This window comes from Ictidomys tridecemlineatus, chromosome 7, assembly GCF_052094955.1.
Source record: "Ictidomys tridecemlineatus isolate mIctTri1 chromosome 7, mIctTri1.hap1, whole genome shotgun sequence".
NCBI lineage: Eukaryota > Metazoa > Chordata > Mammalia > Rodentia > Sciuridae > Ictidomys > Ictidomys tridecemlineatus.
In genome coordinates, this window is record NC_135483.1 from 185,833,632 (window position 1) to 185,847,076 (window position 13,445).

The 13,445-nt window shown below is 39.0% G+C and overlaps 1 protein-coding gene across 12 annotated transcripts in view; it reads right to left on the bottom strand.

The window, feature by feature from the left end:
* Window positions 1-13,445, bottom strand: part of Dock10 (dedicator of cytokinesis 10) — a 237,241-nt gene that overhangs the window by 49,504 nt on the left and 174,292 nt on the right. For all 12 annotated transcript variants that reach the window (XM_078018102.1, XM_078018100.1, XM_078018103.1 and 9 more), the window contains exons 20-27: window positions 11,613-11,736; window positions 11,295-11,416; window positions 10,579-10,665; window positions 9,817-9,909; window positions 8,008-8,126; window positions 6,218-6,287; window positions 2,578-2,691; window positions 58-129 (exon numbers count right to left, since the gene is read on the bottom strand). In XM_078018102.1, the coding sequence (XP_077874228.1) occupies window positions 58-129; window positions 2,578-2,691; window positions 6,218-6,287; window positions 8,008-8,126; window positions 9,817-9,909; window positions 10,579-10,665; window positions 11,295-11,416; window positions 11,613-11,736 (801 nt within the window). The remainder of the gene's footprint in view (window positions 1-57; window positions 130-2,577; window positions 2,692-6,217; window positions 6,288-8,007; window positions 8,127-9,816; window positions 9,910-10,578; window positions 10,666-11,294; window positions 11,417-11,612; window positions 11,737-13,445) is intronic.

Sequence of the window (13,445 nt, forward strand, 5' to 3'; positions counted from 1 at the left end):
TGTTCATCAGTGAGATTGCTGGCTGACATTATATGACTATATTATACATGATCTTACCTGGATTTTATTTGTGTCAATCAAGTGCTGTGCCATTGATTTGAGGATAATTGCAAAGAAGAACCAGGAATGCTGTTAGGAAAAGGAAGAGACAATAACAACTTATTGTCCTATGGTAAAATAATGATAACTCTGTTCTTCACAATATGTGATATTGTCCCACCTTTATCTTAATCGTGTATTCTTTGAAACTAAATGAACCAGGGCAATAATATATTTCCATTATTTCAGGATGATCTTTACAAAGATACAATGGTAAAAGTACATGTCAGATATTTTGGTTTCTCAATTGTCTCAAAAAGTCTTTAGACTAAAACAAGTTTCTAGTTTACTTGGCATGAATGATAAATAATAATTGTTTATTCATAGGATGCTCTATTTTTTTCACTTAGTTAAGAAAACTATAACTTTTCACAGCAAGCCAATCCCTAAAATTTCCAGGGATATTGGGGAATGTAAAAATAAAAGGTTATATGTTTAAACAGAAGTTAGAAGTCAAGCTGACAAAGTGCTAAATAAAATGCTTGCTCATCCTACCTTGAAAAATATAACTTCATAACACTCTGGACTGCCACACCCAATGTGGGACCTGGGCAGAGCAGGACCCTTGCCCCTCCTGTACCTTGAGGAGTCTGGGGCTCAAGTATGTCTGTCTTTCCTGCATATCAAGAGATATCTATGATCCTGCTTTTCCTTTCTGCTAGTGAGGGCTCCTTCCTGGGGTCTGGCATTGCACCTAGGCAACTAGATCCACACTCTGGAGGAAGGACATAGGAAGGGTCTAAGCAGCCCTGCAACCAGGTGGAGGCTCCTGGGCCTCTCCAGGTCTAGAAGGGAGGTGGGTCTCCCACTGGGCATGTTTTCTTAGTTACTCTATATGTTGGCCTTGAGAATGGTTGCATGTTCTAAGGCATGAGGTGGAGGGGGTGTGCCATACATTGTCACCACATCACAGAAACGATCACCATTTACTTATTTGCTCTACTGTGAATGAACGTTGAATTATATAGCCACTTTTAGGGTGATACAATGTTGTCAAAAATTTTTGAGCACACAGTCCTCACTCCAGAGGATTGACTGAGATGAGGAGGAGCAGAGGCAGTTGTGGCTTAATGAAGGGACTGATTCTTAGTTAAAAAAAAAAAAAAGAGAGAGAAGTAAAATCCACATGGTCAGGAACACTGAATGAATCCAAAGCCTATTGCAACAATATCCCGTCTCCTATCTTGCCCAGAATGGCATTTTGTGTGTGTGTGCGAGTGTGGTGCTGGGGATTGAACCCAGGGTTTTGTGCATGCGAGGCAAGCACTCAACCAACTGAGCTATGTCCCCAGTCACCAGAATGGCATTTTTAACCTTCATGCTAACTGTCACAACATTTGTCTCTGAATTCAATCACTCTCACCATGGCCCTCGGACATACCAAACAACTTCATCTCACCAGCTAACCTTCCTCTAGCCTCCACTCCACATGCTGTCCTGCTGCCCTGTGACTTATCACAGGGCCTTCCCTCCGGCATGCCACTGGATGATCCCAAGGCAAGCTCCCTCCCTCCGTCAGGACAATTTCTGCTCCGCTGTTGCCTTCTTCATGGGCTCCAACCTGCCCACCTTAGTCGAGACTTCAAATCAAATTCTTTGTCCTCAGGAACCCCACTTCCTCTGCTGTTCCACATTTTCTTTGCGAATCTGATTTCTCACCTTTAACATATGATAGAACTTATTCATAAATTACACGTGTAATTTTATTTTCATTCCCCAGCAGAACATAAGTCCTCAAGGGCAGACATTTTTATTCTGTTCTCTGATGCATCCCAAGTGTCTAGGAGTGTGCCTGCTGCAAGAGGAGCCCTTGGGATACCTGGGGTGGACAAATGGAATGAATATCCTCATAGGCTTAATTCAAGAAAACGAACCGCTTCACCCAGGATAATTTGATTTTAGTGAACTCCTGGTGATGCTTGTTGATCCTGACTTCCTTTTTCAGCTATACCCTATCAATGGTTCATTCCTTAAGTCCCAGTAGCTAATTAAATTTAGCTTAGGCCTAAAATCAGGATTCCATAATAATTTAGAGTTCCTGTTTTATAAGCTTCTCACATGATCCAGCTGTGTTGTAACTCTTCGAGACCTAAAAGTAACTGCTGCTCAGTTTTGCTATCTTCGGTGTGCTCATTCACATAGCATAGTTGATCTTTTTCAAGGTATTTTTTTTCTCTTAACAGTGACAAAAAGTCTCCAAATGCTTTATTGTGTTACATGGAGAATTTTTCAATGGTCAATGATTGTGCCTCTAGCCCAAAGCTCCTAAAAGATTGAGTCCAATCTACTTTTCTGTTTCTCTTGACACAGATCTCCTTTGCTTAATATTTTTATATGCTACAGTTTCATTATGAATCTTCCGTCAGGAACCAGAAGAAAAATGACCCATGAAATTCAGTGAGTTCTATCACTTTCCAGGTCACAGGAGAGATCCACCCCTTGTACCAACCACTGATCAGCTGTCTCTAAACTTTTTACCTTCAGGACGTGCTTTACTGTTGTTGAGTCATTTGATTTCAAAAGACCAGTCACATTCTTCGCCAGCTCCTCATGTATCGTTCTCTCCTTGCATACGCTGCCCTTGAACACGAACTGAAGAAAACCCAAAAAGGAAACAAAGTGAATTACTTTTTTTAAAAAAAGCCTCAAAAATTAGGCCACATGAATAACTCATTACTCAGAATTTTTGCTCATGCCAGATTTTGTCATGAAACAAATGAAGGCCCACTGGTAAGAGTGGTACACACCTGTTCCTACTTAGGGCTTTGCACGGTAGGGCCTTGCTCACCTAGGCTCAAAGTCTTTGGGTAGAAATGGAGAGAAAGAGCCAGAGAGCCATTTAGCGAGTTCAAGGAAACATGGAGGGCTTTGACCCACCTACGTAGGACACATTCCCCTTCTCCTTCCTTCCACTGGTAACGGATGTCATGGTAGCAATTCTTCATCCTGAAAGGGTAGAGCACCCACTCAAATAGCCAAGTGGGGAAGCGGTGCCTTCCAGAGGCCGATGGGCTAGGTCCCCCCAAGCCCAGGCTCTACCATCCCAAGCTCAGACGCAGCTAGGGAGAGGTTCCTGAGAATCGGCTGGCAGTCAAATGACAAGGACTGTTCATATATATATATATATTTTTTTTTTTTTTCAAAAAAGATTGGTTTGGAGCTGATTTTTATTATTTTTTCATATCTTTAAAGAATATTCATATCCATTAATGGACATAAATCGGTTTCAAATGTAAAATGCTTTTCACTGTATTATAATTTTTTACGTATGAGTTGGGTTTGCCTCAAGAAGGGTATTTCTTTATAATTTTCACAATTCAGACTTCACTATGATTCAGAGGGAAGGTACACAAGAGAAGGGCTCAAAGCAGAGGCATAGTCACTTCCGAATTTATCGCCATTTCTTTGAACTTCGTAGCGTATCAGCACCATGGCGGAGCCTGAGTTTTGCAAGCTCATCTCCAAGGAGAAAGACAAAGCTAATGGGTGCACGAAACTAGCTCAAGTTAAGAGCAACACAAATTTTCCCCTTAGAGATTATGCCTCGTCAGGGGAGAGTCATCAGCGACTCTCTAATGCCAAGCAGTTATCTAGCCAGAAGGGCTTTCTACTAGAGCTGAAATTCAAAACCGTGACTACTAGAACCTGTCAGTGCCAGAAATCACTGGAAACCATGGCATTTAGCTAGATTGACTTTAAACACACATTTTGGAAACAGACATGGTGTTTGTGTGCAGTCTGGATATTGTCGATGGAGCGAGGTAGCAGCATTTAGCACCACTGAACTTGAAATGGTGTTTTTGTTTACTTCTGAATAAATATAAAATTACACGGAATAGCACATGTTTCAAGGGCCTCCAAGCACTTTGTGGAAACAGCCCATCAGTTTTCACTATGATTCTTGCGGTGGGATTTAACATCAACCTGTATGTTGAATAATTTTTCCCACCTGGGGTAAAGATTCAGACTCTCTGATCAGGGCAGGTTGTCAGCAGTGTGGTGTGAGGGGAGGCCAGTCACGGGGTCAGAGCTGGATGTCACTGGGTCTCTCTCCCTCACCTTAGGTGACAGAGGAGAACCCTGAGGGTGAGTGAGGCTGACGGCTAAAGTTGACCGTTAAACCTTTAGTGCACTCTCCCGAGGAGAGTGAAAGTTGCTTCCCTTATTAGTAAGTATATGTTTAGATATTTGAATGTATATTCTAAAACATCCTTAGGAATTGTTATTAATCCAAAATTCCACATCAGTACATTTCCAGATTTGAAGCACTTCAAAACAAACTAGACAAGCAATGGATCTCCTTTATTATACAGTGAGATGGTCTTGTCAGGATATTTCAGATATTCTCGTTAAAAATCAAGACCATGCATAAAATAAGTAGCATCACAGATGAAGAGTCTGAGAGCTGAGGAACTTAGAAGGAACTAGCCTTGACTGTCCCCAAAATAGCCAGACTATCAGTGGGTCCTCAGTGTGATTTTCAACTATTCACTGGAATGAAGAATATAACACTGTGTTGAAATGAAGTTGTGTGTACAGAGGATCAAAGGATGACTGTTTTCTTCTTAGTCTCTTTGGAGAATAGAAAATTGGAATACATAGAGAGGGTGAAATTTATCCAGATTCTCTTGAACAGGACACTCATCAATACCTATAAGAGTAATCTGTGATACTCTCTTAAACAGAGCATAAGCTAAAAAGGTACCTGTACATGGAACTGGCTTTTTGTAATTGAAATGTGGGTTTTAGCCAGGCACCGTGGTGCATACCTACAATCCCAGCTACTCAGGAGGCTGAGGCAGGAGATGGCAAGTTGGAAGCCAGCCTGGACAGCTTAGTGAGACCTTGTTTCAGAGTAAAAAATAAAAATGGCTGAGGATGTGGCTCAGTGATAGAGTATCCTGGGGTTCCATCCTCCAACCCCCCAAAAAAGAAAGAAAGAAAGAATGAAAGGAGGGTCTTATCAGGTAAAATCACAGGGCAGGGAAATCACCATGGAGTCACAGAGTATTGCCAGTATTCTTGCTGTTTCCAGGAAAGGCACATGCTTGTGCCCTCGTGTTTTGGGAAGACAGCCAACATTTCTGGCAGGTAGGAAGTATATAGCATAAAACTATAGTGAGAATATACCATCTGAATACCTATAGATGGTATCACAAGGGGCTTACTCCAGAATGCATTTCCTAGTTATTTCCTTTTACAGGTGCATTGATAACCGTAATTATTAGTATTATTTTAAAGATCAAGATTCTAACATCAAAGGCCTAAATTCTTCTCTAGTTACATTTCGAGACATCTAGAATGTCTGAGTGTATGTCTGTCCATATATAGTATGAAGTATAGTCTCTTAATTAAAAAGTCAGTGTCTCAAAAGATTTGATTTATACAGAGACAAAAATTTGCAATGCAGATCCTCTGCATATTATAAATCAGATTAAGGTATTTTTCTCTGGGTGGTTCTTTCTTTGTATTCAAGGAGAAGACATGAGGTAGCAGGTGTAAAAGTGCAAACATCATCACAAGTTCACTGGCATGAATTCACAGGCCAACTGGAAATGAGAATAGAAACATCTCTGGGTGAGTGCTTGACACAGGACACTGAAGAAAGCAGTGCATATTGATGGGATGGGCAAGTGGTTCATGCCAGAAGATAAAGGACTTCACATACCAGAAGCAGGTACAAATATACAGTAACTGGGAAAATGAAATAACGCCTGAAGAAAACAATAAAAAGAGCTAAGAAAATATTACAGAAGAAACACAGAGCATTCAACATACCTTGCGGAACAGTCTTCCCTATATTAACATTAGAATTTCATGTATTTGTAATCTTGACTTCAAGAGAAAAGTCCTTCCATCTTTTCTTCTATCCTTTTACTTTCCTCTCTCCCCATATAAATTTTGTTTGGACATAACACACAGTAGATATACATTTACACATAAACAATACATCTAGCTCATTAATGCAAAAAGATGGAGTTCTGCTACAGGGAATTTAAAAATGGCGGGCACCTGGAACCAACTAAGGAAGAGAGCTTTTCACTTATTGTAGACAGGGAATGCGACAAGCCACACAGCATGAAGGGCTAAGACCAATGTCCCAGTGGCAATTTCATACCTTAATGTATGACTGGACAGAGTGGTCGAGCTGCTCCTCATGGCACTTGGCCACAATGTCGGTCAGCACCCTGGAAAAGCAAAGCTCATTAGTGGTCTTTTGCAGAAGGGAGAGAAACACCACTTTAATTTGTCATTTGATGCTTGGTAAACTGGGTGTTAATCGTTGTTGGAAGAATGAATGAACCAGGTTCACACTTTTCTCTGGCTTTCCTCACTCATATCCCTACGAACCATTTCCAACTCGGAACCTGGAAACACTAAGCTATACACAGTGCCTGACGGCTGTTGTGCCCACTGGAGACTTTCTGACCAGGTTGAATTGCCCGTTGTAGTCTTTGCATTTGCTGATATCGTCTTCTTGGAAAACAGATCATTTTTTAGGATAAAATTAAAACCGAAGACTTTTAAAAGAGCTTGGCTTCCAACCTATAGACACACTCTATACTTAGGAAAAATAAAGTAGGTTAAGATACAGTTGGGTTTCTTCTCCTGCCTTGACTGGGTTAGGGGTCCAAATAGCAGTAGTGGTGTGAGTGAATTTTTAAATTTTTATACTAATACTACTGGTTGCTTCATGTAGTGGTTAGAAATATCTTTGAATTTCAATGGACCTGTCAGCCCAGTATTTAAAAGGCTTGTCAACATACACACACATAGCTGGATCGGGCATTAGATGAAGGTAGAGTTGGTGATTATTCACGTGAGCCCCAAACTGGCTGATATGGAACCACTACAGATTCTAAAACTGTCAGAACTTCAGGGCTCTATTTAAGAAACTAAAAATCCCCACTCTGGACAAGAGAAGTAATATGCTGTAAACATTTACCAATAGAAATTTCCAGAATGCTGAAACTATTTTTTTTTTAAAAATGAATAGTAGGAATACATGATGAAATGATTAATTCAAAACATTATTTCTATAAATGCACAACTGATTTTGTCAGTAGCCAGATTAGTGATGTTGAAAGAGTATAACATGACCAAATTTAAAATAATGTTAGTTAAAGAAAAAAATTTTAACGTTTTGAAAAAAGTTCTTATGAGAATATGAAGTGACACAGATACTCTGAGTTTGGCAGTTTCTTACATATTTAAGACTCAACTACCATACCACCTAGCCATTGCATTCATCTCAGAGAAATAAAGAATTAGAATTATGTATATGTAAAATGTGTATGTGAGTTTTTATAGTGGCTTTATTCTTAACATTCCAAACTAGAAACAATTCAGATGTCTTTTTAAGAAGTGAACTGCTAAAACATACTATGGTATGTCCATATCTGGAATACTAACCAAAAGGACAAACTATTGATAGATAAATGAGTTGGATGCATCTTCAGAGAATTATGCTAAGTGACAGAGCCAATACCACAAGGTTATATAATATATAAGTTTTTTTTTTTTGTGTGTGTGTATGTATGTGAGTGCATGTGTGTGTACACACTCTCATGTATACATTGAAAGATGTTGCCATTGGGGGAAACTGGGTAAGGGGTATACTGGTTCTCTCCACATTATTTCTTTTAATTATTTAAATTACATATGACCCTAAATTATCTCAAAATAAAATGTTTAAAAAACAGAAAGGAAAAGTTAGAAAAAGAAATCTTGCACTTTACTAATGATCCTAATAGGTTATTAGAAGGTAAGGATTCAAGAGTGAGAAATACTTAAATTTGAGATATGTTCAAATGCAGTGTAAACATTATTCAGTTAAAAATCAAGCAATCAAGGTTTTGTGTAACTACAGATATGACATCTCTTCTCCCAAGGTGATGCTATGGATACCTGGTGACAGTTGTACAGATTTCATCTTCCTCATTCTGCACCAGAACTTTGAAGAGCTGATTCAAAATTATAGGCAGAAAACTCATGATTGCTTGAATCTTTTCCACATTCAGTAAATTCTGTAGTAAATTGGCAGAAAAAAACATAGTTTAAAATTTAAAGCATGTTCTGGATTAAAGACATGAGACTCTAAAACTTCTAGAAAACTTCTGCAACACTGATTGAGGTAATAATTTTTTGGACATGATCACAAAAATACTGGTGACAAAAGTGAAAATAGACAATGGGAATTACCTTTAACTAAAACCCTCTTCCCAGCCTGTGATATCATCAACAGAGTGATGAGACAACCTGCTGGAGGGAATAAAATATCTGCAAACCATACATCAAATGAGGGTTGAATATTTGAAGTATATAAGGGACACAACAAAACCTCAACAGCAATTAAACACACAACAAAATTAAAAACCGGATGGAGGATCTGTAAGGACATTTCTCAAAAGACATACATATAGTCAACATGTATATGAAAAAGCACTTTATATCATTAACCATAAGAGAAAGGCAAGTTAAAATCACATTAAAATTAAAATATCCTCACACCATGAGAATGCTGTTATTAAAAAGGTGAAAAATAAGAAGTATTGGTGAGGATGTGGAATAAGAAATCCTGGTACATTGTTGGTAGGAATGTAAATTAGACAGCCATCATGGCAAACAGCATGGAGTTCTCAAAAAAGTTAAAAGCAGGATTGCAATACGACCCTGCAATCCCATTACGTATTCAAAGAAAACTGAATCCGAATATTGAAGAGACACCTGCTCTTCCAGGCCCATTAAGCATTATTCATAATAGGAAGGAACATGGAATCAACCTGTGTCCATTAACAGGCAAATTAAGAAAATGTGGTAAACAGAATACTATACGGCCTTAAGAAAGGAAATCCTGTCATCTGCAGCAACATGGATGAACGTGGTGGACATTATGAAATAATGTGAAATAAGCCAAGCACACAGAAATACAAATGCCACATGGTCTCAGTTATATGTGGAATCTCAAAAAAACTGAATGCATAGAAGCAGACAGTGGAAGAGTGGTGACTGGGGACAGGGGAATGGGTATTGGTGACATGCTGGTGAAAGCCTACATTTCCAGTAGAACAGAGGAGTAAGTTCAAGAGATCAATTGTATGGCATGGTGACAATAGTTAATAACAATTTATTTTATGTTTGACCATCTCTAAGAGAGTGGATTTTAAATTTTCCCACCACAAAGTATGATAAGTATTCGAGGTTGTGCGTTTGCTTGATTTAGTCTTTGCACAATGTATACTTATTTCAAATTGTGTTGTACCTGATAAATATACGTATATAGTTCCATATGTCATTTTAATTAGTCAAATATGTAAATAAATAAATAAGGAAAATATAATAGAGCATGTTCTGCTGGTGTTTTTCAGAACTTGAATGTGATTATTGTGGCTCACCTTTCCCTGGCTCCATTCTTCACTGAGCTCAGCAGAGTGTGAAGATAATTAAATATCTCCATTTACTACAGCAAATCCATTCTGATTTTTCAATCATTTTTGTTTTGTAGAACAATGATCTTTATATTGTTTTATTCAACAGATAGAACTACTTAGATATCATGAAATAAAGTCATTTACTCTCTGAATTAATATCTCATTATGAAATCATCAGGGCTAGTCACCTCTTTGTTTGCTCCTCAGTGGACAGTGTGAGGTCTCTTTGGCCTGTTTTACCCTGGAGACCACTGGAGCTACTGGAGCTACTGGCACGTTGCCTTACCTTACAAGAGCGGACGAAATTCGAGGTAGGTGACTGGGACATGTCTTTCTCTCGTTTTTGGCACTCTTGGAAAAATGCGTTTACGTACAGATCCTGCAACAGCAACAGATGTTTATTTCTGACGATGCACATGAGCTGGTGACCCACATTCAATGTGGTGTGAGATGAGCATTTCTGCAGGGCAGGGCCTGGATGTACTGTACTGTGTCACGAAGCCTGAGTGACAAAGTTCCACCTTCGCTGGGCCTTGGGGTCTATCGAAGGCTCCACCTGCACTGCAAAGCTCAGGTGCTCTCCCATCTCAGTCTCACCGGCTTTGCTGTCCTTCTTGGCCACGTGACAATGGGTGGAGAACTACTTCCTGGGGCTGAACTCCTTTTATTGTAAAGGTCCTTTGTTTATTCCTCCCACTCCTGCTTTTTCATTAGCATTCTACCAATTTCCCTTCCATACACAGGAAAGTATACTTTTTAATGGGCAGAGGGGTATTGGGTGTTGTCCATGGAGGAAATCACACTGCAAAGGTGATATCATTCTGTTAAATGCTCTCCTGGTGTTTTGGTCTCAGATTTTATGGCAGCTGGGCTTATAGGGTTGGGACATTCTATTTATCTTAAGAGAGACATAAAATTGTGCCCCAAATATCCTTCTTTGCAGTATTCAGTCACCTACCTCTGACTTGTCTCATCCTGTATGTACAGGAGACACCTTGTGATCTGGCATGTTAGAGAGGATGCTAATATCGCAGGACAATGTACCCACCTGAGTATTCACAGTGGATACAACGAATGTCGACACCTTGAAAAGTGGTTTGCCACCATCTACCCACTTGATGTCGCTCCCTCCATGCTGCAAAAAAAAAAAAGTTTGTCATCGTCACTATGATACTCCTAGGGAAAAAATAGGTTATTTAATTTATACTAATTGACCATCCTGATCCATTACTTGTACATTACTACAGATATAGAAAAGATGCAAATATATTAGGCAATATTGGCAGATGAGACTGATATGATATAAGTGTATTATGTTTAGTTTTATTTTTTCAAACATGTCCTCAAATCTCTTTTCCAAATATTTATCTATTTCTTTCTTTATTTATGGGTACTGGGGATTGAATCCGGGGGGGGGGGGCGTTTATCACTGAGCTACATCCCCAGTCCTTTCTCTTTTTAGAGACAGGCTCTTGCTAAATTGCTGAGGCTGCCTTTGAACCTGCAATCCTTCTACCTCAGCCTCCAGAGTTGCTGCGATGGCAGGCGTGCACTATGCCAGGCTGAAGGAATTCCTTTTAATAGTTCACTTCTAGTAGGCATACACTAAACAAGAGCTTTGGAATACTGCTGGTGTATTTTGTTCATAAATATAATGGACACATACACTATGGTCTTCATCTTCTCAGCAGAGAAAGAAAGATAACCTCATGCCATTTAGCTGAAGTGTTTTTATTTTCTCTTAAATTATACATTACTCAGTACCTTTCCACTTGCAGAATCTTGAAGGCTTAAATAATCAGGAGGCAGACTTGTTGCTATCGGGATATTATACTCTTGAGAAGCTATCTGATCATGTTTCATCAGAGGAAGCCAAGCATAGCCCACTGTGCCAGAAAAAAAGAAAGAGAAAATTTTGGAACACAAACCTCCATGGTAAGAAGGGGAAAATAAAGCTCTTTATCACTTATGGACCCTAAACTTCACTAAAAAAATTCAATAAATCAGAGCTTTTTAAAACACTCTCCAACTCAGATCAAACAGATGACATGCAAAGCCACTTGGATGGCTTCTGTCAGTTACCTGATGTTTCCAGAGCCTCTTTCTTTTTGGCATTAGCTTTGGCATTGATGTCACATGTGACATGATGAAAAGAAAACAAAATATGGTGTTTCTCATGGAGCTGTGTTGGTAGCTCAATTTTCACCTGCAATGAAAGACATCATAGTTGGACTGAGATTAAAATGATTTGTATAGAATCAAAGCAAGATGAAGAACAGCCATTTAAAAAATTTAACTTAAATCTAGCTCCATACTTAATAGAATTGAGTGTATGATTTAATTCTCAATAGATATCCATGTTGCTAGCAGTAATATAGCTATTTTTACTTCTTCACTGTGGTGAATGATGATATTTAGACTATTTAGTGTTTCTCATTAGATAATTTATGGTACTAGAATATGGATTAAACACACACATGCATCAGCACACACAAATATACAACTATAGGACTTAACGAGGCAGATTAGTGAACTATCAGTAAGAAACAAATTGAATAAATAGTAAGCCCTTGTTTCATGTGCGTCTGGACTAGTTGCACGAGTGTCACTTGGAAGCTCACTAGACATTTAGAATCTCAGACTCTACCCCAGGTACACTGACTCAGAATCCGCATTTAATACCCCCCAGGAAATTCATGTGCACATTGTTGAGAAACATGGCAGCAGTAAGTGGTGTAACTTAAGCATGGAATCTATTCCTTTAAAAAATTACAAAAGCATATGAAATGAGTTATTGTGGCAGCTAAATAATGAGCCATTTTATGATGTGGTCATGCTGAAGCTGAACAAGTGCCTCTGAATAAACAGATGTAAAACATAACATTGATATAGGTTGCTCCATACTTCTGGAAAGAGGTGCTATGAAATAATTCTCTATATTTTACGGCGTCTTTCAGATTTCAGAGCCTGTTGCTATTTAACAGCCCCCCCTCCCAAAGGTCTTGTGAAGAAGACTGTACAGAGGTGGGAACCAAGGCCAGAGACTCTAGGGGGCTCTGGGTGACTAAGAGTGTGGTACAGTCGGTACTAGGATCTTCTAGGACAAGGACCCACATCTTTTGATGACCACTTAACATTGAAATTCCAAGATCTGTTTAGGCAAGCAGTAAGGCAATAGCCACATCAACTATCTATCAGCGTGTTTATTAGATGGTCTGTGTGTCTAGCTAAATTTATTTTCACATTGTTCTAGAAAAGATGTTAGAACAGACTTTCCTTTTTTTTTATTGGTTGTTCAAAACATTACAAAGCTCTTGAAATATCATATTTCATACATTAGATTCAAGTGGGTTATGAACTCCCATTTTTACCCCAATTACAGATTGCAGAAACACATTGGTTACACATCCACATTTTTACATGATGCCATATTAGTGACTGCTGTATTCTGCAATTACATATAAGAGGTTGTGAGGGGAATGGGGGAAAGAAAACAAGGAGAGAAATGAATTGTAGTAGATGGGGTAGAGAGAGAAGATGGGAGGGGAGGGGAGGGGGGATAATAGAGAATAGGAAAGGCAGAACAGACTTTTCAAAGTGTGGTCCCTTGAACAGCAGAATTAGTGTCACCTGGAAACTTGTTTTAGAAATGCAAATTCTTAGGCCCTACCCAGACCTATTGAATACCAAAATCCGGGGTAAACTCTGCTTCAACAAGTCTACCAGGTAATTCTGATATGGGGTGAAGACTGAGAATCCCTAGGTTTGGATCGTTCACAAGCTTACCTCTGCTTTATATACCAGCCTGCTCATCTCATTATAAAACCCAACATACTTTCCAAAATATGCAATAATAATGCAATAGAAAGACATTTTCTTTTTTAGACAATAGTAAGAGCACATGAGAAGCAATTA